General features: G+C 44.2%; 1 protein-coding gene across 1 annotated transcript in view; it reads right to left on the reverse strand.

The window, feature by feature from the left end:
- Positions 1 to 1,970: 1,970 nt before the first annotated feature.
- Positions 1,971 to 24,258, reverse strand: part of LOC144531397 (echinoderm microtubule-associated protein-like 6) — a 44,754-nt gene continuing 22,466 nt past the window's right edge. The window contains exons 23-41 of the mRNA XM_078271502.1: positions 24,059 to 24,190; positions 23,625 to 23,713; positions 21,588 to 21,755; positions 21,248 to 21,449; positions 21,033 to 21,159; positions 18,865 to 18,943; positions 18,374 to 18,503; positions 18,012 to 18,110; positions 10,339 to 10,512; positions 9,798 to 10,006; positions 9,220 to 9,377; positions 8,652 to 8,766; positions 7,212 to 7,400; positions 6,691 to 6,863; positions 5,936 to 6,098; positions 4,794 to 4,897; positions 4,487 to 4,640; positions 3,958 to 4,058; positions 1,971 to 3,756 (exon numbers count right to left, since the gene is read on the reverse strand). Coding sequence (XP_078127628.1) covers positions 3,732 to 3,756; positions 3,958 to 4,058; positions 4,487 to 4,640; positions 4,794 to 4,897; positions 5,936 to 6,098; positions 6,691 to 6,863; positions 7,212 to 7,400; positions 8,652 to 8,766; positions 9,220 to 9,377; positions 9,798 to 10,006; positions 10,339 to 10,512; positions 18,012 to 18,110; positions 18,374 to 18,503; positions 18,865 to 18,943; positions 21,033 to 21,159; positions 21,248 to 21,449; positions 21,588 to 21,755; positions 23,625 to 23,713; positions 24,059 to 24,190 — 2,591 coding nt within the window. The 3' untranslated portion in view covers positions 1,971 to 3,731. The remainder of the gene's footprint in view (positions 3,757 to 3,957; positions 4,059 to 4,486; positions 4,641 to 4,793; positions 4,898 to 5,935; positions 6,099 to 6,690; positions 6,864 to 7,211; positions 7,401 to 8,651; positions 8,767 to 9,219; positions 9,378 to 9,797; positions 10,007 to 10,338; positions 10,513 to 18,011; positions 18,111 to 18,373; positions 18,504 to 18,864; positions 18,944 to 21,032; positions 21,160 to 21,247; positions 21,450 to 21,587; positions 21,756 to 23,624; positions 23,714 to 24,058; positions 24,191 to 24,258) is intronic.

A 24,258-nucleotide genomic window follows, 5' to 3' on the forward strand; every position in this document is an offset into this window, starting at 1 on the left:
CTTCTCTCTTAGGCCGGCTACACACTGGCTGCGTGGCGGGAGCACGTCAGCTGCGTGGCGTGTCCGAGCCGTTTTTATTAAGGCTCCCATGGTAACAGGTCAGAGCGTGCACGCTGCCTGCGTGACCCGCACGTCTCAGAAAACGCGTGCGTGCTAGAAATAGAACCAACGCCTATTTTTCACGCCACACGCCAGCGTGTTGGAAGTGTTTCCAGGCAAAATGGAATAGTAAAAGATGTTTATATGTCATTTAGACAAATACATTTAATAAATGACATGTTGACGTTAAAAAGTCTCGAGGTTTTCACATGAATGCAGATATAAATGTCATTAAAAATAATAAAATAATTATCGATTTTCAAATATTGCATCCGTCAATGCAGAAGGAAATATTCTGGAGCCTGTTCTGCCGTCAGTCCTGCTGACGTTGTCTCTGCTGTAATCAGATCAGTATATATTTATGTTTATGGGAAACGTCCATGTGTCCAGACGAGGCTAGCAGCAGCAGCACGGCGTCAGACTAGTTTCTGGTGTGCAAAGACAGAAAACGCCACGCAACTGACACACAACAGAAAGGCCACGCTCACGCCACGCATCCAGTGTGTAGCCGTCCTTATTGTTAGAAAGAAACTTGTGCAACAACTTATCTTACCAATTATGGACTATGCTGATGTTGTATATCAGGTTGCACCCAGCACTAATCTGCTCCCTCTCAGTGTTGTTTACAACAGAATCTTGGATGTCCTTTCACAACTCATCATTGTATTATGTATGAAAAACATGCTTGCTCTTGGGGGAATTACTGGAACTGTTGGGTCTTTGTATATTGTGAGTGTGGTCTAGACCTCCTCTATCTGGAAAGTGTCTCGAGATAACTCCTTATGATTTGATACTATAAATAAAATGGAATTTTGCTCTACCATCACCCTCAATAAGAAGACATCAGCATTGGTTGCAGCTTATTTATAAATGTATACATTTCAATGACCCTACTTATCTAAAACAGCTTATGGTACCTTTTCCTCTACCTACCACTTGAGACATTCTACACAACTTGTTTTTCTGTCCATGCTATATCTTTTGCTACAGCTAAGAAAGCCTTTAGGTTTAAAGCCCCCTCAGATTGGAATAATCTACCTGTAAACATTCAATCCATTCCCTCTCCACTCCTTTAAAAATGCCCTGTTTTCTTATTACAGTACCAACTGTACCTGTCCTCTACAACACCATGATAACACCTCTTCTAATATTATTAATATCCAGTTATATTCTTGCTCTGCGTCAAACTTGATTATGACTGACTGATTATGTTTCTTTGTTGTCTATTTTCGTTTTAACTGTTGTCTAATTATGATTGTACTGTATATTTATTTATTGTTAAGGACCCCCTCTAAAAAAAGACTAGTCAGACCTTCCTCCGCGGCGCTGTGGAGGAAGGTCTGGCAAAGTGAGACAACTAGCAGGGTAACTTGCATGTGCAATGTTGAAATGTATTTTCTTTGATTTTAGGAGCAACAGGACACAAAGGATAAAAGGATAACACTGTTTCTTTAGGGTGACCTCTATGTAACCCCGTTACTACCTGTTAAGTTAACTTTATCATCCCCTAATCTTTCTACAGCTAGCAGAGAATAAAAGACAGCAGTTCATGCACACGGGGCCGGCCCGTGGTGTAGGCAGTGGAGGAAAATGCTAGGAGAGCTGGCAGTCCAGATGAGGAAAGAGAAGTTAATAGATAAAGAAAAACAAGACTGGTTAGGCCTGGCTCTGCATAAACAACATAACAAGCATTCACGGTACAAATGACATGGACGTATTCATGAGACCAGTGGTAACAGGGACAAATGATCTGTGTTGATTCCTGTTTAATAACTAGACTGATAGTTTTAATATTGCACCTTCAGACTATACATCTGCCATTTGCACAGTCTAGACATTTTTTACATTCTGCACTCAATAATTGTTCATGCTTATTGTCAGAAAAGGGTTTATTGCCACAGTAAGTACTCTACAATAACAGTAAAATACCACATTTATCCTTTACTTCCAACCCCTCGATTTGCACATCGATCTTTTCCTTTGTTTCCTTTGGAGTATTTCTAAGAGGTAAAACAATTGAAGAATTTGCAAGAAAAAAGAAAAAGCAGATCAAACAGGATGTTTCTTTAGGCTGTAAACAAGCGGACATCTTGTTATAAATATCCTACAAAGAAGAGTTTGTTACACAACTCGAGCTTCACGCTAACAGAAAACTTCTTCTGATTCTTTAAAGAACAATCTCCCAATAACAGCTAACTAATCCTTCATTTTACAAAATAAATCTGCTGAACCAACAACATAAGTTTCATTTCAACTACAATTCAGGGGGAAAATATACGTTCCAAAGTTTTATTTTTTATGATATGATATTTTTTTAAATCTCTAATAACACAAGATGTAAAGAAATAACAGAATGACACAAAGTAAAGTCCATACTCGTCTCTGTGCGGAGTCCAAAGGAACAAAGGTCGGCTGGGTTTAACTATGGTACTTTAGTGCAGCAGAAACATGTATTTGTGTCGTGTTTCATCGTGTTCAACGGCTCCAAAACTGAACGTCACGAACTGTAAAATCCAACATGCTGGATTTTACATTTAGCACCTGAACTACACTTAAACATGTTGCAGCAGACGGCGGCGTGATGTTTACATGTTGGACACGAAACACGAGTACGATTGTTGTGTTGTTGCACACGTTCCTTAAACAACAGATACAACGCTGTCTTTTCTTAAACATTTAGTTTCTACCTTAAATATTATTCACTGTTATTTAGTTTCACTTGATTTGTACTTTGAGGTAGAATTATTTTCTTTTTTTAAAACAAACTCTTATTTTCACACTGTCAGTTTTGAATGAAGCTGTTAATCTTTCCCTTTTATTAGTTTCTACTTTGTTTCTTGAGACAGCACGAGATACTGAACACCATCACGTTTCATAGCACCACGATTACAAATAAAGTTGTATCAAATGTTTGGTCAGAAATTGTGAAAAAGGCACGTACTGACAAACAGAAAACGCGGCTACGCTGAAAACACGTCTCATGTTTCTGGATCTTTTTCGACAGATTTAAAGGTGCAGTAGGTAAGGATAAAAAACTCCCTTTCTGTCATATCTGCTGAAACTGACCCGATGTTCCAGTAGAACTACAGGAAGCAGGTCATTCAAATAATCAGCTCCTCTGGCTCCACCTACAGCCTGGAGAGAGATTTACAAACATCCACAGCTCCCTTGAGATGCACCAATCGTGACCGGGGGGCGGGGGGTCTAACTGCGTGTCAATCACTGCTCATGCACACGCATTCATTCTCCCTTGTGGGGGGAGGGGCTTAGGAGACCGTTTTGGGCTTTAGCAGAAAGGGAGGCGGGACTGTTCAAATGTTTTGGCTAATCCTGGATCTTCACAATCCTACCTACAGCACCTTTAAGCGACACAAACATTTGTAAATATTAAACACTGCTCTTCAGAGTCTTATTAATGTACAAGAAGAACTCCGTCAGGATAACAGACGGTACTGACAGCAGCGTCCCGCAGCAGGAAACAGGTCAGAGAAAATGCTTCAGACTTCCTGTCCCTGGAGGGTTTAAACGTTTTGGACTTCCTGTCCCCGGAGGTTTAAACGCTTTGGACTTCCTGTCCCCAGAGGTTTCAGGTCAAAGGGCTGAAGCGTCAGCAGCATCCCCTCTGATTCCCATCACTGACTTTTCCAAACGAATAAACTGCAGGGAGGAAACACAGAAATATTACGTCAACATTCTCACTAACGTTGTCGGAATTTCATGCTCTAGTAGTTTATGTATATGTTATGTAAGTTATGTATAAAGCGCACAAAAGAAATTTGACTTTAAACATCCAGAGCAGGTTTGGATAAAGAGAACACAGACAGACAGATGCATCCTGGCAGATGTAGTTGACCTCACCTGCAGTCGCTGCCGCCAGCGCTGATAACGAACTTATCGTCACAGGAGAAGCGAACGTTTGTGACGTGAGCAGAGTGGCCGAAGTAGCGCTTGTGTTTCGCCTGAAAGATCAGAAAGAGAAACAAAGAGATGAAGACAGAAAGGCGATACTATCTGTTTAAGACGCATGGAAAGAAAAACGTCTGAAGGCTTTAAGAATTCATTTTCTTTTGAAGTTGACTCTCACTCACACACACACACACACACACACACACACACACACATACACATACATAAATACCTGTTTTTGCTACATGGTGGGGACACATGACAAGGTGAGTACTGATGGGGACGTTTTCTAAATTACTCTTTCTAAATGAGCTACAGACAAGGTTTCAACACCAAAATATCTTTTTTGATTCTAGGATCCTGCAAATCATTTACAGATTTCACAAATAAATGTCAAACCTGACTTTTACCAACCCTATGGGGACACATGGCGAATTCATATGATATTTACACACGCACGCACGCACGCACACACACTCACAAATTTCTCGGAGCATGGGAAGTCGAAGAGTTTGATGAGTCCGAAGTCGTCTCCGGTCACCAGGTTTAGGCCGGCGTGGGACACACAGGCGCAGTTAACGTCAGCCTTCTCCGAGTTACGGGGCCAAACGCCCAGAACCTCGTCTCCCAGGATGCTGAGCAACAAGACAAGGAACAACACCGCGATCTATACAGGTGATCCATCAGCTGTGTGTGTTTATGACCCGCTAATATGTTCCCTAAAGTGTGGGGGTGTTTCCGACAGTGTGGAGCATATGGCGTCTGTCTGATGTGATAAACAGCCTCACCTGGTCCAGGTCGCCCAGGTGATTCTCTCAAACACTGACTGCTCCGAGACCATCTTCCCCGAGGGAACTTCATGCACCTGCCGGGTGTAGCTGCTGCTGGAAACCTACATGGAAATAATACACTTAATGTTTTACACTCAGGACTTTTCATGGGGCACGTTAAATCTCTAAACGTGTGCACCGTGTTGATATTGCCGTGTTGAAGGACATGCTTCCTCTGAATGGAGTGCAATGTGCTTTGAGTTCTGTTGTCTCTGGTTTATTGGCTATGTCCCAGGTGATAGCCAATCAGCAGAGACGTGTCTGTAAACTCGTGGTAATAAAAAGGCAGAGCGCTCACAGCATGTTTTACACAGGAAAACAGGAACATTTCATGTTTTAGACAAAGAAAATAAAGAACATTTCATGTTTTACACAGGAAATCAGGAAGGACTTTTCATCTTTCAGTGAGTTCACTGATGTATGAAGAGGTCACAGCTCCAAGACTTCTGTCAGTCACCAGACCAACATTAAGGCTACCCCAGAACAAACTGACCTAGTACACTTGAGTCAGGATTAGGGCTGTCACGATTTCCATTTTAAATGGACAAACGATCGAACTGAGCTGATGATTTGGACTAGCTCAATCAGACAGCGAGCTGAATATTTAACGAGCAACAGCCCACCAGAGAAAACACTTTTTTCCGTCTCACATCATTCGAATATACATTTTCATATTGGAATCTATATTTCTTTTTACAACTCATACAGGGTTTCTGCACGTTTCAACAAGTACAATTTAAGACCTTGTTAAGACCTTTATGAATGAAATTTAAGACCTTTATCACGACATAAGGGAACGAAAGTCACAAAAGTACTTGCAAAGTAAATACAATTATTAAAATGAATAATTTGGACGAGCGAAAGAAAGAACTACAACACCACAGAAAAAATAAATAAATGTCAATGATCATTAGAGTTAGCGTTACATGGACGCAGGAACATTTAAGACCTGTTTAAAATTATGTAAGACCTAGAACACAATCCTTTTGCAAATTTAAGACTTTTTAAGACCCCTGTGGTCATCACAAGCCACCGGTCTACAAATATATTAATGAGAAGTTAGAATATTGGTTGAGAGTTACGTTTCTATTCTTTCTAACCTGGATGTGTTTGCTGTCGGCTGAGAAGTCAATCTGGATGACGGAGCCGGGGATATCCTTACAGTAGCCGATCCTGTTCAGGGACGGACCCAGAGAAAGATCGTAGAAGTCCACAGCGCTTTCAACTGAACCCACCGCCAAGAACCGGTTGTCTGGACTGAACCTGAACCCAAGAAAACCCAGAAAGATGTTGAGGTATAACACAGAAGCAGAGCTGGAAAGACTACAACAATATTCTATTTCAGTAAAAGTACTATTACCTTGATGAAATTTTACTTAAGTAAAAGTAAAATAACCAGTACAAAAATGATCTCAAGGTCTGTTTCCGTACCGTATGTCCTGATATAGAGTCTGTTTCCGTACCGTATGTTCTGATATAGTCTGTTTCGTATCGTATGTCCTGTTATAGTCTTTTTTCGTACCGTATGTCCTGATATAAAGGGTCTGTTTCGTACCATATGTCCTGATATAGAGTCTGTTTCGTACCATATGTCCTGGTATAGGGTCTGTTTCCATACGTATGTCCTGATATAGTCTGTTTTCGTACCGTATGTCCTGATATAGAGTCTGTTTTCGTACCGTATGTCCTGATATAGAGTCTGTTTTCGTACCGTATGTCCTGATATAGAGTCTGTTTCGTACCGTATGTCCTGATATAGAGTCTGTTTCATACCGTATGTCCTGATATATAATCTGTTTCGTACCGTATGTCCTGTTATAGAGTCTGTTTTCAAACCGTATAACCTGATTCGTACCGTATGTCCTGGATGGCAACGCTGCGGTCTCTCTTCTTGCCCCAGACGGTGAGCGAGTTGACCAGCAGGACGATGAACTCTCCGTTCTCCATACCAATGGAAACCATCTCTCCGTTGGGACTGTAAGATGTACACTTGGCAGGATGACCCAAACTCACCTTGTTCAGAAGTTTCTGTCAGGAAAAACAGAACGTTTTAATGTGACTAATGACAACGTCACTCATGGTCAGAAACGCAGCAGCTCGTTTTCTCTCTGGTTTTAACCCTGATGTTTAATCAGAGCTGGACGCAGCGTTGGAGGCGGAGCTTCGTTCATTCTTCTGAGAGTTTCTCAGTGTAAATAAAGTTTCATAAGGTAAAGTAACTGTCCATCTGTATGCTGTGCACACACTTTATATTGACATGGATATCTGTTTCTGCTTTGCTTTGTCTGTCAAGGCACTTTGCAAACTCTTTTTTTAAAGCTGCTATATAAATATAGCCATGTTGTAACGTGAGCAGATGGTTTGAATGTTTAGTACCTTATCAGCCAGGTCCCATATCCGGATGGTCCCGTCATCGCTGGCAGAGATGAAGACGTCTTTAAACGGATGAGTGGCCAGCCCCCAGATCCCTCCCTGAGTGTGTCCATTGATCATGGTGTTGGACGCAGCGTTCTTCTCTCCCACCTCGATGATCTCTCCGTCCTTGGTTCCCACCAGGATTTTACCCTGAGGAGAAAAAACACGAGTCAGAAAAGACAGCGCTGCGGAGGAAGGTCTTGACTAGTCCACACAGCATTCCTGGATGGGAGAAAAACGTGCTCTGGTTTATTGACATTTCTTTAAACCAATCACAATCATCTTGGGCGGTGCTAAGTGCCGGATGGAGCCACGGTGCCGCTGCTAAATAGTCTCAGGAAGGAACTTGTTTTGGTGGAACGTGTACGTTCAAAAGTAGTTTTAGTCGTGCTACAGAAAACTCAGATTGGACAGATAGTCTAGCTAGCTGTCTGGATTTACCCTGCAGAGATCAGAGGAGCAGTTAACCGTAGTCCTCACAAATCCACCAGTGGTTAGAACGCCAACACAAAGGAATAGGAAGGGGACGTAAATCCGGCGGAATTTCCGTCAGCAGCGGAAAATGAAATCCCAGAAATGAAACATTGAGGATATAGACTAGAAAAGTTATGATCTCTCCATCTTTGGTTCCCACCAGGATTTTACCTTGCCGCGAAGAAAACAAGGGCGGACGGTAACAGTAAAACAATACACTTGATAACACAGACTACGATAACACAGAAGTATTTGAATCTGCCAGTTAAAGGTTAAATACAACACTATATGTGTTTCTCGGTCATTGCAGTGCTCTCGCTCTGACTGACTTTGGTCATCAATCGGTAGCGGGGTTTCTTCACTGCTAATAATGGACTCTCATAGTTGTAGTGTTTGTATAGCTCCTCTTCAACCCGAAGACGGCCGCAACCTTTGCCCCCCTTGTCTTGGGGTCGACCATCTAAGGGAGGGCCTCTCAGACGACCCCGGCATTAACTGCCGCATCATGCCTCGCGTGGTGTGGGCTGCTAGGCTGGCCGAGATGAGACACCTGACCTAACCAAGAAAGCGTCGGACCGCAGAGGCTGTGGGTGCTCCTTCCGGGAGGAAGGCTGAGTCTAGCAGGCTGTCTGCCCAGTGTTTATGTGGACACTACCACATGCATACAAAAGTCAGAGCAACTTCGTCTAATATGGTGGTTGTATGAAAGGCTTTACCAGACATTTGCTGGGTCTGGTACCTTCCCTCTGGAGAGTTTATATGTTTATAATCTGACAGGTCTGGTACCTTCCCTCTGCAGAGTTTATATGTTTATAATCTGACAGGTCTGGTACCTTCCCTCTGGAGAGTTTATATGTTTATAATCTGACAGGTCTGGTACCTTCCCTCTGCAGAGTTTATATGTTTATAATCTAACGAGTCTGGTACCTTCCCTCTGCAGACAGAGCGGACGTTCTCCACCGGCTGGCCCGTCTCCAGCTGAAACGCTCGACAGCGCTTCATCTCCTGATCCCAAAGCTTCACGGCGCCGCCCTCTTTAGTCCTGTCAAACACACCAACAACTGACATCACGCTTTATTTTCAGAGTTGGGCTACATTCCCACTGTACATTTAGGTTTAAAAAGGAAAACTTTTTGCTACATGATCTAATGTTGAGCTGAAAGGGACGGCTTCCTCTGAGGAAACAGACTGACAGCTGAGGGCAGAGCCGGGGGTCTTATATTGTTTGGTTTGTAAAATTCTTAGGTGGAAAAATGGAGGCCAATTATGGCCAATCGTTGATCATCGACCTCTGACCTGGAATAAAAACCAGATGCGGACCTTTGATAACCGCTGGTCTACAGTGGTAGAAGCCATCACGTTTAATTCAAAGCTAATGTTAGCTGAAGCTAGCTTCCATCACTGTTCCTGGAGTATGACTGGCTTCTGGTTTCTGGAGTTCATCCCTTTTTTAAACTCTAGCTGGGATAAAGCCTGTGGATGTTCGAGTACTCACGGGCGTTCCTTCCCCCCGGTGACGATGAGTCCGTCCCTCAGCGTGGTGTACATGGTGAACACCGGGCCGCTGTGCGCCTTGGCAACCACCCGCACCAGGAAGTGCTCCCGCCACACGTACACGTCTCCGTTTATAGCGCCGGTGAACGTCAGGTTGTTCTGCAGAAACATTCGAACGTTTAACACATTTTATTATTTTAAAATGTTCTCTAGGACTGTAGAACCAGGAAGCTTAGGTACTAAGGTGCCCAGGAATCAAAGAACCAAAGGATAAATCAAAGCAAGCATCGAAAGTGTTGAAAAAAAGTGTCGGAAGCGAAAAACATTGAAAAATTGTTGAAGAAGAGTCAAAGAAATCATCAAAAGCATCCAAAAAAACATAAAAAACAAACACTGAAAGTGTCGGAAAAAGCATTTTTTTAAAGCCTCAAAAGCATTTAAAAAAGTGATGAAAAAACGCCAAAAGTAGAATAAAGTGTAGAGCGACGAAAAAAGCGTTGCTTAAATGACTTACTAGCAATTCATCAAAGAGTTGAACACATCTATATATTTTATTTTGAAAGGCGAGTTGTGTCTTACCGCCCCGAAGGCCACAGACAGCATGGTCTGCATACGGCCGTCCTCCACCGAGCCGATCACTCCTTTCTTGTAGACGAGCGAGCCTCCGACCAGCGTCCAGAACTTGATGTGTTTGATTCCCACCGACACAAACTGGGTGTCTGAGTCCGGTCTGAACTCCACCACGAAGATCCGCTCGGCGTGGCCGCCTTTACACGTCACCTTGGTGCCTGGGTCAAAGGTCAAAGGTCACACTCAGAGCAGATACATTTTTGTTTGTTTATTTTGAACACATTCTCACTCATAAGATGCATAAAGTCGCTTTGGGTCGGGACATTAGGATTAGGGAAAGATTGTGGACGGAGTAGAAATTTTGGCGTATTTGAGTAAAAGTAGAAAGTGGCATGAAATGAAAAGACTCAAGTAAAGTAAAATTACCTCAACATTTTAAATGTAAGTACAGTAATAAATGTACCGGTACTTAGTTACATTGCACCACTAATAGTGGGGAAACTCTGTAATCAAACGTGTGATTTTGGGAATATGAGATGGACTTTTGTACCTTCCTGCCACCTCCACACGGTGATGGTGTGTTCAGGCTCCACGCCCACAGACAGCAGCAGCTTTCCCGTGGCGCTGAAGTTGACGTAGCCGACCCCTTTAGCGTGGGAGCAGCGCAGGATGGACAGCGTCTGCTTGGTCATGGCGTCCCACACGTGGATGGATGGAGCAAGGCCTGGGAGAGGAGAACAGGAATATAGGAAGCAAAGAACTGGGGAACAATGGCATCGAGAGCATCAGAAAAAGCTTTGGAAAAAGTATAGAAAACAATGTTGAAAAAAGCTTTAAAAGTTTCGAACAAAAACGTTGAAAGCGACGAAAAAAGCAATTAAATTAACAAAAGCATCAGAAAAAGCTTCAGAAAAAAAAGAGTTGAAAATGCATTATGAACAACATAGAAAAGATTTAAACAAAGCGTAAAAAAGCTACGGAAATACACGCAGAAAGCTTAAAAAAAGTGACAGAAAAAAACAATTGAAGAACGAGTCAAAGAAAGCGTTGAACGTGGCCGAAAAGAAGTCCAAACAAAAAAACGTTGAAAGCATCGAGAAAAAGTATTTATTTTAAATGCAACGGACCAACAAGGTTCTCTAGAACTGTAGAACATCAGAAAAGAGCTGGAAGTGTTGGAAAAAACAGAAAAAAAACGTATCAAAAAAGCCACAAAAGCATTGAAAATAGCGTTGACTAAAAAGTCAAACAAAGTGTAGAAAAACAGGTTGAAAACGTCTAAAAAAGAATCGAAAAAGCCTCAAAACAGCCTCAAAGCATCAACAAAGCATTCAAAGTGTCATTTAAAGCAGAAACAATTTCAAAAAAGGGTCAAAAAATGTCAAAGAAAGCATGGAAAGCGGCCAAAAAAACATTGGTATTTTGTTTTTGTTTTTTTAAACTCATCAAAAAGGTAGCCAAGGAACCCGAACCAGCCAAGGACTCAGCAAACTAGAAACCACAGTATCAAAGAACCGAGGAACTGAGGTTCCCTAGAACTGTAGAACCAGGAAACTTAGGAACTAAGGATCAAGTAACTAAGGTCAAGCAGCCAAGGACTCAGCATCCTAGAAACCAAGGGGCAATAGAACCAAGAAACCACATTATCAAAGAACCAAGGAACTGTGGTTCCAAGTACCAAAGGCATTAAGGTAGCCAAGGAACCATGGAACGAAAGGATCAGGGAACTAGGGACCTAAGCCACTAAGGTAGGCTAGGAATCAAAGAATAATGGACCAAAAAACTAAGGTATTGAGCAACCAAGAACCCTAGCATCCTAGGAACTGTGGAACCAAGGTCATAAGTCAGAAAGATAGCAAAGGAACCTAAGAACCACAGTATCAGGGAACCAAGGAACTGTGGTTTCAAGAACCGGAGGCCTTAAGGTAGCCAAGGAACTGAGTTTTTTTTTAAATTTATTTTTTAACCTTTATTTATCCAAGGAAGCCGATTGAGAACAAGTTCTCATTTGCAACGACGACCTGTCACATTCACACAGTTCACATTCATTCCTGGAAGCTGCCCAGTACAACCACAGTCTGATCTGCTGGCCACTGAGCAGCTCCACTGGAGCGGTTGGGGTTAAGGGCCTTGCTCAAGGGCACCTCAGTGGTGGCGATGAGGGACGGACAAATGCTGCTCTTTCACTTTCCTGAGTCCAAACGCAAAAATGTAGCCAAGGAACCAAAGGACCAAGGAACCAAGTACCCTAGCATCCTAGTAACAGTGGAACAAAGGTTGTAAGTCATGAAGATATCAAAGAAACTGAGGAACCAAAGGACCAAAGAACCTAGGAACTGTGGTTCCAAGTACCAAAGGCTTTTAGGTAGCCAAGGAACCATGAAACCAAAGGAGGCATATCACCAAGGAATGAAGGCAACAATGGACTGGGAAGGTAAAGAACATTTGAACAAAAGGAGAAATTAAACCACAGGATGTAAGAAGTTTCAGGGAGAACGGGCTGAAATTTAGGAGTTCAGGGAGAATATGTTAGGAACCAGAGATTAGACATAATCTACTATAGGATCATTCACTACTTCCCCATATTGGTCACGAAAACAAGGAGACTGGTACTGACATGCTGATTCAACAGAGCAAAACTGGTACGACTGCGACTGCGTTTCGGATTCAGAGTTTTGGGGAAATTACATCATCAGGAAATTGGAAAATGAATGCTTCTTTTTTTACATTTACAGCAAACACATTAACATCTTTGGCCATGATCACACAGAGAATCCTTCCTTCTGAAGTCAGCGCAAATCAAGACGAGTCGTGTTTGGAGCCGATGGGTAATTCCAAAACAAATCAATCCCAAATCACATGTCAAAAAACTGCTGAAGCAAAACTACAGGAAAGACTAAAGGCCCATCTATAACTATAACGACATTGACGTTGTTCAAGCTCGACTGCACACTCCTGCTGATAGTAATTTACATGATAAACTAAAACAGCGGAAATAATTTAAGATTACAAGAATGTCAATCATATGAGATTTTCCATTGTCGCATTGCAAGGGAGGATGTCAGGTGTGATGTTGATGAAATGCTGTGGCCAGACAGAGAGGTGATTGGATGACCCATGAGGTTGATACATTTGCAACATACTTGGTTTTTTCTTGCACATATTATGCAGTAGTTTGGGATCATTTTTGCTGTTGTTTCTTTATGTATTTGTGCTCTGGGGGATTTTTTACTTATCAAACTTGTGGTTCGGGAGAAGCAGAGCCCGACATTTGGCGGGTAGGCGGGTGCCAAGGTCAAGCCCTGAATGAAACCTATAATATTGATGACAGTGATTTATTCATTGATGGATTTACTTACATTTGAAATATGAGCTAATTCTTTTGATTGAGTCATCACCTTTGTTTAAGTAAATGTGCCAAATCGATTGAGAAAAACGGTAATGTTTGCAGCTCTAGATTCATCCTCTGGGGACCATGAATATCTAAAGTAAACGTACATATTATGTCCAGTAGATGTTCCGCTCTTGACCAAATTGTTGGATAGAAAGTCCTATGTGATCATGGCTGTGGAGGGTTAATAAAACATTCAAACCTCTGCATCGTACAACAGATCCAGGGTGTAGATTCTGTAAGAGCCTCTGAATCCCAGTCTTACCACAAACATTACAAACACCACATACAGTAAGACCCGGGCGGACACCAAGCTAACACGGCTAGTTTTCCATGCTAAGAGGCGCTAAGCAAGGCTTTGTTCTCAGTCCGACTTGCTCTAGTTTCTCTACTGCCGTGCTCGCTCTGAAATGGAGACATTTGAAAAGACAAAAAGTTTTCCAATTTTCCTCCACAGGAAGTTGTTTTTGGCGAAGTGATCTAAACTAAACGTCTGCATCTGATTTATTCCAGCTCAGAGGCCCGAACGATTGGCGATAACAAAACAACATTTAATTAACTTACTTTGAACTTTTGCAACAAACATTCTAGTTGAGTTCTCGGTTATTTTTAGAGATGCACCGATTACAACTTTCTAGGCCGATTCCGATTTCTGATTTTCTTTTTGTTAGGCCAGCCGATACCGATTTTAGCCGATTCCGATTTCATTTTTTCTAACCACTTTACAGCACACACAAATATTTATTTTCTATCTTTTCTTTAATAGAACATTTTGCACAGAACACAGAACATTTTTTGAACAGATGATGGATCACTACAAAACAGATGGATATAAATTACTCCTGGTGTGGGAAAATCACACACATCTAAAGAGCAACGTTAGAACCATTTCCTTCTTTTCACATCAGATATCAACTAAAGAAATGTGATTTTGGTTTTTGGGGTCGTCCCTCCACGCCCTACTTCCTCCTTGCAGGTGTTGCATATTGCAAACTTGTTATCTTCTGCACACACGCTGAAGAATGTCCAAACAGCTGACATGTTGCAGGTTAATTCACGAGGTTCCTACATGTGCGAGAATAGCGCGGACACGCACTTCACACCGCGAGTGGGTACGCGCGACACACGGCGGAAAAGTTGAGAGAAAGGAAAAAGAGACCGTGCTGTCGCGTCCGTGTGTGCGTGCGTCCTTGAGAACTGTAATTCGTATAACTTATGTTGTCCGCTAATTGTAGCATTGACCAGCATGAAATCGTCATATGTCAGACTGACTCGCCGGTCATGGCCGAGCACGTGAAAACCGGCCAATTCCGGTCACCGGCTGGTCTATCGGTGCATCTCTAGTTATTTTGCTTACCTTTACAACTGATTAAGGTACAAAAGTTTAAATTTTTTTCATCCATGCAGTAAAAAGACATTATTTTTTCTATGTTTTTGTCAGCGTTTTTTGACGTTTTAGACGTTGTCTAGGAATGAAATCCTGAGAGTCAAAAAGCGACAAATGCTTTTAGAAAACGTGGAAAAAAGTGGCCAAAATGCATCTGAGGCTTTTCTGATACTGGTATCGGTATTGGGACACCTCTAGTACTCGGTACCAGGAAGCAGTATATGGTATCGGACCATCTCTCTTTTTCATATATTGTTAGAAATGCTCTTTACACGCCAACAGCAATAAATAACTTCTGGGCTCTGAAAAAGGAGCGAAAAAGATCTATCATCTGCCCACCAATTACTGCCTCGCGGACCACTTGGAAAGAACCAATGAAATGCCTCTTTGCCTCAGTGCAACGTTGAGTTAATAGAGTTCAGCTGCAGAACGGAGGAGAAACTCAGGAAAGTTGCCGCTGAGACGTGAAGTTGTTTCTCCGCTCTGAAGCTGCGCTCGTGCACATCTGTGTGTGGGCGGAGCCCCAAGGTAATGCTTCTTTAACATCTTACTAGCTTTTCAACATTACCAACCCTGCCTTTAATCGAAACAGGAAGGGGCGGGACTTCGCCTCTCTATTGGTTTAGAAAAGTCCAGTTTTCTTTGGATTAGCGTGGAAGGATTTCAGTAAAAAGAATCTGTGTTTTCATGTGACTCCTTGTTAGAGTGTGAACACGGCGTCTGACGGACTACAGACAGTTATTACTCACCGGAAACCTCCGTCTCTACACACCGACCGGCCAACAGCAGCGACACACACACACACACACACACACACACACACACACACGTTACACAGCGTGAACGGGAACAGAATCATGTGACTGGATGATGGATGATGACAGCAGAGACTTACCTGGCAGGTCGGTGATGTCACCTGGGGATGAGGATGAGGAAGCAGCGGAGAGAAAAGAAAGGAAAAGAAAGAAGTGCGATGGACAGAAAGCAGTCATGCATGAGAACAACACGGTGATCTAACTCTGGTTATATGGAGAAACTAGAGCTGGAACTACAGATTGTTTTCTGGATGAATGGATGAGTTGTTTGGTCTTTAAAATATGGATAAAAAAATGACTCAAACTGATTAATGGATTATCAGAATAGTTAGAGATTTATTTAATAGTTGATGACTAATTGTTAAACAACCCTGCGTCCACAGATTCTGTGTGACTCGGATGATAACTAGCGGTGTGTTTCACCTTAATGGCCACGGGAGATTGTTGTTTCCATGACGTGTTTAAATGGATCCAAAATTAAAAACCACAACAGCTGCAGTGTTCAGTCTTTCTGCAGCAGAAAGCTAACATCATATGCTCGTTATGGCGGGGTCAGCCATATGTTCCCAAAGCTCTATGTTCCCACAGCTCTATGTTCCCACAGCCCTATGTTCCCAAAGCTCTATGTTCCCACAGCTCTATGTTCCCACAGCCCTATGTTCCCACAGCCCTATGTTCCCACAGCTCTATGTTCCCACAGCCCTATGTTCCCACAGCTCTATGTTCCCACAGCCCTATGTTCCCACAGCCCTATGTTCCCACAGCTCTATGTTCCCACAGCTCTATGTTCCCACAGCTCTATGTTCCCACAGCCCAATGGTCCCACAGCCCCATGTTCCCACAGCTCTATGTTCCCACAGTTCTATGTTCCCACAGCTCTATGTTCCCACAGCCCTATGTTCCCACAGTTCTATGTTCCCACAGCCCTATGTTCCCACAGCTCAATGTTCCCACAGCCCTATGTTCCCACAGCTCTATGTTCCCATAGCTCTATGTTCCCACAGCCCTATGTTCCCACAGCTCAATGTTCCCACAGCTCTATGTTCCCACAGCTCAATGTTCCCACAGCCCAATGTTCCCACAGCCCTATGTTCCCACAGCTCTATGTTCCCACAGCCCTATGTTCCCACAGCCCTATGTTCCCACAGCTCTATGTTCCCACAGCTCTATGTTCCCACAGCTCTATGTTCCCACAGCTCTATGTTCCCACAGCCCTATGTTCCCACAGCCCTATGTTCCCACAGTTCTATGTTCCCACAGCTCAATGTTCCCACAGCCCTATGTTCCCACAGCTCAATGTTCCCACAGCCCTATGTTCTCACATTTCTAGGACATTTTCAAAATTAAGTCTCATGTTCCTACATTTCCTTTCAATTTAAGCCCTATCCTCCCACAATTTTTTATGGTTAGGGTTAGGGGGATACAATCTGATACAAATTTATGAAAAAGATTTCCGATTTTCTTTGAGTTAGGCCAGCCGATACCGATTTTAGGTTAGGTTAGGATCTTTTCTTTAATAGAACATTTTGCACAGAACACAGAACATTTTTTGAACAGATGATGGATCACTATAAAACAGAACGATATAAATTACTCCTGGTGTGGGAAAATCACACACATCTAAAGAGCAACGTTAGAACCATTTCCTTCTTTTCACATCAGATATCAACTAAAGAAATGTGATTTTGGTTTTTGGGGTCGTCCCTCCACGCCCTACTTCCTCCTTGCAGGTGTTGCATATTGCAAACTTGTTATCTTCTGCACACACGCTGAAGAATGTCCAAACAGCTGACATGTTGCAGGTTAATTCACGAGGTTCCTACATGTGCAAGAATAGCGCGGACACGCGCTTCACACCGCGAGTGGGTACGCGCGACACACGGCGGAAAAGTTGAGAGAAAGGAAAAAGAGACCGTGCTGTCGCGTCCGTGTGTGCGTGCGTCCTTGAGAACTGTAATTCGTATAACTTATGTTGTCCGCTAATTGTAGCATTGACCAGCATGAAATCGTCATATGTCAGACTGACCTGCCGCTCGCCGGTCATGGCCGAGCACGTGAAAACCGGCCAATTCCGGTCACCGGCTGGTCTATCGGTGCATCTCTAGTGGGAACATAGAGCTGTGGGAACATAGGGCTGTGGGAACATAGAGCTGTGGGAACATTGGGCTGTGGGAACATAGAGCTGTGGGAACATTGGGCTGTGGGAACATAGGGCTGTGGGACCATTGGGCTGTGGGAACATTGAGCTGTGGGACCATTGGGCTGTGGGAATATAGAGCTGTGGGAACATTGAGCTGTGGGAACATAGAGCTGTGGGAACATAGGGCTGTGGGAACATTGGCGCGCTCCCGTTATGGTGCTATCATGTTACGGGACATCCGCCTGACACCATTTCTGTTGCAGATCAAACTATGAAACGTCTTAACACTCCGCTCATAAAAGAAAGCATCAAACAGGGCAATCACAGTAATGTAATGTAGCAGATATGAACCCTAAAGGTCAATCACAGTAATGTAATGTAGCAGATATGAACCCTACGGACTGATGTTAGCAATGTTTGTTTGTTTGTAGCTAGTTGAAGTTAGCAGGACGTGTACTGTAAGTGTAAGCTGAGACTCGCTGGGACTCACCGATCTGTCCCGTAGCGATGACGTTTTGGTATTTGGGGTGTTGGTTGACGGTCAGACAGAGGATGTCGTCGGTGTGTTCCAGGTAGAAACTCTGGCTTCCTGTCCGGACAGGAAGCAGGAAGTGTGAAAAAACAAACGTTTAACATCAGAAGGTGTGTGTGTGTGTGTGTGTGTGCCTCCGTGTGTGTGTGTGTGTGCCTCTGTGTGTGTGTGTGTGTGTGTGTGTGTGTGTGTGCCTCTGTGTGTGTGTGTACGTGTGTGCGTCTGTGTGTGTGTGTGTGTGTGTGTACGTGTGTGCGTGTGTCTCTGTGTGTGTGTGTGCGTGCGTGCGTACGTGCGTGCGTGCGTGTGTCTGCACTGACCGGCCGACAGGTTCTGGATGACGACGGCGGCGGCCGTGTGGAAGACGATGTCAGCTCCGTCGTTGAGGTAATGCAGGTTGTTGCGACAGTCGAAGCCTCGGTAGCCGAAGACGTGCTCCAACACCAGCTCCTGGAAACAAAACCTCAAAATGTCTATATGATCAAAATGTATAACCCTACAGGACTAATGTTCAGCAGCAGTTAGTAACAAGCTGTAATGTTACCCTACAGGACTAATGTTCAGCAGCAGTTAGTCACTAAAAGTTCTGTTATTACTGCTGACAGACTCAGATTATTATTCATTATTATTAAGTGTGTGACAACATTATGAAAGGATCCCTACAGAGATAGACCTTTTAGTTAAAGAGTAAGATCCTTTTAGTTTAACATGAAACAGCCCCGAAATCACCATCACCAAACTACACCAGACTCCATGTAAATAATCAGGACTTTTAGCGTTTATAGAGAAAATAAGGTTGCGAAGGACTGACCTCCACCACCTTCTTCTTCTTGGTCACGTTGTTCTTCAGCAATTTGTCAGGCAGCGGAGCAGCTCGGCTCACCGGAGGCCTGGACACAAAACACATACAGTGTGTGTCCATCAAAGTCATTATAGTTTTAATATTATAGCGTGAGTGTGTGTGTCTCTGTCTGTGTGTATGTGTGTGTCTGGTTGCTCAAATAAGTCCCTTAGGACTCTCCAGCTAATCCAGAATGCTGCAGCACGTGTTCTGACAAGAACTAAGAAAAGAGATCATATTTCTCCTGTATTAGTTTCTCTGCGTTGGCTTCCTGTAAAATCCAGGATTGAATTTAAAATCCTTCTCCTGACCTACAAAGCTCTAAATGGTCTAGCACCATCATATCTAGAAGAGCTCTTAGTACCTTACTGTCCCACTAGAGCACTACACTCCCAGAATTCAGAGTTACTTGTGGTTCCTAGAGTCTCTAAAAGTAGAATGGGAGCCAGAGCCTTCAGCTATCAGGCTCCTCTCCTGTGGAACCAGCTCCCAGTCTGGGTTTGGGGGGGGGGGCAGACACCGTTACCACATTTAAGAGTAAACTTCAAACGCTCCTCTTTGATAAAACTTATAGTTAGGGAGTGAGGAGTTGCAGCACAGCCACAGCACCCCTTCTGTTCTCTGCTTCTCGTCATAGTCGTCAGATTACCATATAATCAATAATATAATAAAAGTAGAGAGAGGCAGGCCAGTACAGCCGATCCGGGTGGGGAGAGTTTTAGCCCGACCAGGCTCCTCTCCTTAACCTGTCTCTCTTAGTTCTGCTGTTATAGTTTTAGACTGCCGGGGGACTTCCTCTGACACACTGAGCTTCTCTCTCCTCTCTCTTTCCATCTGGGTGCATCCATGTCCCAGAAATGCTCGTTACTAACCTAGCTCTGGGGAGTTTTTTTTTTTTTCCAGCATATTTCCTTGGATTAGGATGGCACCAAGATATTGGTTGCAGATGTCTCCGGTCCTGCTGCACTCCCTGCTACACCCTGCTACACCCTGCTACGCTCTGCGGTGCCCTGCAGTGTCCTGCTGCGTCCTGCTATGCTGTGCTGTGCCATGCTACATACTGTAATGCCCTGCAGTGCCCTGTTATGACATGAACTACCATGACTACCATTTGTAGTCACTGTTCCATTATCTTTATTATGACTATTGTTGCCACTGTTCATCACCCCCCCAACCAGCACCGTCAGACAGAATTGTTGGGTCTCTGTAAATTATAGAGTGTGGTCTAGACCTACTCTATCTGTAAAATGTCTCGAGATAACTCTTGTTATGATTTGATACTATAAATACAATTTAATTGAATTGTGTGTGTGTCTCTGTCTGTGTGTGTGTGTGTCAGTGTGTGTGTGTGTGTGCGTCTCTGTGCGTGTGTGTGTCTCTGTCTGTGTGTATGTGTGTGTGTGTGTGTGTGTGTGTGTGTGTGTGTCTCTGTTTGTGTGTGTGTGTGTCTCTGTCTGTGTGTATGTGTGTGTGCGTGCCTGTGTGTGTGTGTGTGTGTCTCTGTTTGTGTGTGTGTGTGTCTCTGTCTGTGTGTATGTGTGTGTGCGTGCCTGTGTGTGTGTGTGTATGTGTATGTCTCTGTCTGAGTGTGTGTATGTGTGTGTGTGTGTGTGTGTGTGTGTGTGTGTGTGTGTGTGTGTGTGTGTGTGTGTGTGTGTGTGTGTGTGTGTGTGTGTGTGTGTGTGTGTGCATGCGTGCGTGCCTGTGTGTGCATGCGTGCGTGCCTGTGTGTGTGTGTGTGTGTGTGTGTGTGTGTGTGTGTGTGTGTGTGTGTGTGTGTGTGTGTGTGTGTGTGTGTGTGTGTGTGTGTATGTGTGTTTGTGTGTGTGTGTGTATCTGTGTGTGTGTGTCTCTGTTTGTGTGTGTGTGTGTCTCTGTCTGTGTGTATGTGTGTGTGCGTGCCTGTGTGTGTGTGTGTATGTGTATGTCTCTGTCTGAGTGTGTGTGTGTGTGTGTGTGTGTGTGTGTGTGCATGCGTGCGTGCCTGTGTGTGTATGTGTGTGTGTGTGTGTGTGTGTGTGTGTGTGTGCATGCGTGCGTGCCTGTGTGTGCATGCGTGCGTGCCTGTGTGTGTATGTGTGTGTGTGTGTGTGTGTGTGTGTGTGTGTGCATGCGTGCGTGCCTGTGTATGTGTGTACCTCTCCTCCACAGGAACTTCTTTGTGCTGCAGGTGAGGTCTGGTTCCTGTCATGTTCCTGATGCTGGCCGAGTAGATCTTGGTGACGTAGTCCACCGTCTTCTCCCGGGCCACGTCGCTGTCGTACCCTGAAAACAACGTGAGAACCTTGGACTCAGACTCCCAGCGGGGAGACTTTCAGAATAAAAGCCCTGCGGTGAGTCTCTGTGTTGTTACCTCCGTCCTCCTCGGTGTCGTCATCTGACTCCTCGCTGTCCACGGCTTTGCTCTCTTTGTGACCCGGCGGCTCTCGGCTCCAGATCATCAGCGCCGTATCGGCCCCGCCCACCGACAGCAGCACCGCGTCGTCATTGGACCAGCGCACGTTGGTCACGTTGGTGCTGTGGCCCACGTACTTCTTAAACCTGGCAAACTGGCCCTGAGGACGGACCGTTACGGAGAACAGAGACAAGTCAGACTGAGAAGAAGAAAACATTTTGGGGATATTTTGGGCTTTAGGTGGTCCGTAAGTTGCTGTTTTTTATTGGTTTTAAAGTTTGAGAAAGCGGCGTCTGACCCTGGATGGGAAGCTGAAGAGTTTGAGGAAGCCAAAGTCGTCCCCGGTGGCGAGCAGTTTGCCATCTTTGGTGAGCGAGGCGGTGTTGACGAAGCTGAGCGTCGGCCATATTCCCTCACAGCTCGGACCCAGAACAGACGTCCAGCTCGCCCACTCCAACTTCTCAAACTGGAAACACACACACACATCACCCAGTCCAACTTCTTAAACGGGAAACACAGACAGATGTGTGAAACGGAAAAAAAAACAGAAACCCCAGAGGAAATTATAGGTCATGCCATCCCATCTGAAGCCTCTTATCTACGCCACGTGGACCAGCCATAAAGTGCAGAAAGTGCTAGACGACCCCTCCTACCCTGCCAGGTCCCTCTTCCAACTACTGCCTTCTGGAAAGAGAGTTCAAAGTCTCAGAGGCCAAACATCCCACTTTTGTAACAGTACTTACCCTGGTACTATTAGGCTCCTTAATGCTCAGTAACAGTACTTACCCTGGTACTATTAGGCTCCTTAATGCTCAGGCACCTTGCAGAGTAAACCTGGACTAAATGCACCTTATTCAAATATTTATAGACTGCACCAGACACTTTATGGGAAGTTGCAACAGCACAAGGTCTCTACAGGCTCTCACAGACCTGTAACTTCTTCTTTAAGAGGCTCCTCTGTCCTCCACTCGTTACCTGTATTAATGGCACCTGTTTGAACTTGTTATCAGTATAAAAGACACCTGTCCACAACCTCAAACAGTCACACTCCAAACTCCACTATGGCCAAGACCAAAGAGCTGTCAAAGGACACCAGAAACAAAATTGTAGACCTGCACCAGGCTGGGAAGACTGAATCTGCAATAGGTAAGCAGCTTGGTGTGAAGAAATCAACTGTGGGAGCAATTATAAGAAAATGGAAGACATACAAGTCCACTAATAATCTCCGGGCTGGATCTGGGGCTCCACGCAAGATCTCACCCTGTGGGGTCAAAATGATCACAAGAACGGTGAGCAAAAATCCCAGAACCACACGGGGGGACCTAGTGAATGACCTGCAGAGAGCTGGGACCAAAGTAACAAAGGCTACCATCAGTAACACACTACGCCGCCAGGGACTCAAATCCTGCAGTGCCAGACGTGTCCCCCTGCTTAAGCCAGTACATGTCCAGGACCGTCTGGAGTTTTCTAGAGAGCATTTGGATGATCCAGAAGAGGATTGGGAGGGGAAAGAATGCTGAGTTGCATCCAAAGAACACCATACCTACTGTGAACCATGGAGGTGGAAACATCATGCTTTGGGGCTGTTTTTCTGCAAAGGGACCAGGACGACTGATCCGTGTAAAGGAAAGAATGAATGGGGCCATGTATCGTGAGATTTTGAGTGAAAACCTCCTTCCATCAGCAAGGGCATTGAAGATGAAACGTGGCTGGGTCTTTCAGCATGACAATGATCCCAAACACACCGCCCGGGGAACGAAGGAGTGGCTTCGAAAGAAGCATTTCAAGGTCCTGGAGTGGCCTAGCCAGTCTCCAGATCTCAACCCCATAGAAAATCTTTGGATGGAGTTGAAGGTCCATGTTGCCCAGTGACAGCCCCAAAACATCACTGCTCTAGAGGAGATCTGCATGGAGGAATGGGCCAAAATACCAGCAACAGTGTGTGAAAACCTTGTGAAGACTTACAGGAAACGTTTGACCTCTGTCATTGCCAACAAGGGTATATAACAAAGTATTGAGATGAACTTTTGTTATTGACCAAATACTTATTTTCCACCATAATTTGCAAATAAATTCATTAAAATTCCTACAATGTGATTTTCTGGATTATTTTTTCTCATTTTGTCTCTCATAGTTCAAGTGTACCTATGATGAAGATTATCTCATCTTTTTAAGTGGGAGAACTTGCACAATTGGTGGCTGACTAAATACTTTTTTGCCCCACTGTATATCGTTTTTTTTTTTTAAACCTGACTGACACCAAGACAAATTCCAACCAACTGTGTTGACATGGCAATGAAGTATAGAACTTGAAAGACACCGGCGGCAGACTGACCTCGGCCATGCTGATGTTCTGTTTGCGTCCTCGCGGAGCCTCGAAGAACAGCTGCTCTTTAGCACCGGTGTTCACCTGCAGCAGTTTACCTGTCCACAGACACAAAGACACACTGCATCAAGCTTCACCCACAGTCAGAGCATTTCATCAACACTGCAAACTCTCTGTGGTCATTTGGCTTCTCTTTGTGGTCGTTTTGAGTCCTTTTTTGGATTGTTTTATGCCTCCAAGTTGTCATTTTGTGTCTCTTTTGGGTCAGGGGCCTGTCCCCTTTTAGCAAAGTGTCTTAAAGAAAGCATTAAGTCATCACTGTTTCTGCAGCTAAAAATGATTCTGTTTTCATGTGTAAACGTGTAGTTTTGGTAACTACGTAGTGCTCCTCCATTAGCCTCTACTGCTAACAGTTAGCGTGTTAGCGTAGCACAGGTGTTCACCTCGAGAGTCCCAGTCGATGTGTGTGATGTAGCTGCCGGCTCCTTTACAGATGCCCACTCTCTTACTAGTCAGCACGTTGTAGATGTCCACGAAGGAGTCATGGGACGCCACGGCCAGGTACTTCCCTGCGTCTGAAACACACACATAGTCTTTTTGTCCCTTACTTTTTCGACGTTTCCTTTAGTATGTGGCTTTAAAG

This window comes from Sander vitreus, chromosome 2, assembly GCF_031162955.1.
Source record: "Sander vitreus isolate 19-12246 chromosome 2, sanVit1, whole genome shotgun sequence".
Taxonomy (NCBI): Eukaryota; Metazoa; Chordata; class Actinopteri; order Perciformes; family Percidae; genus Sander; species Sander vitreus.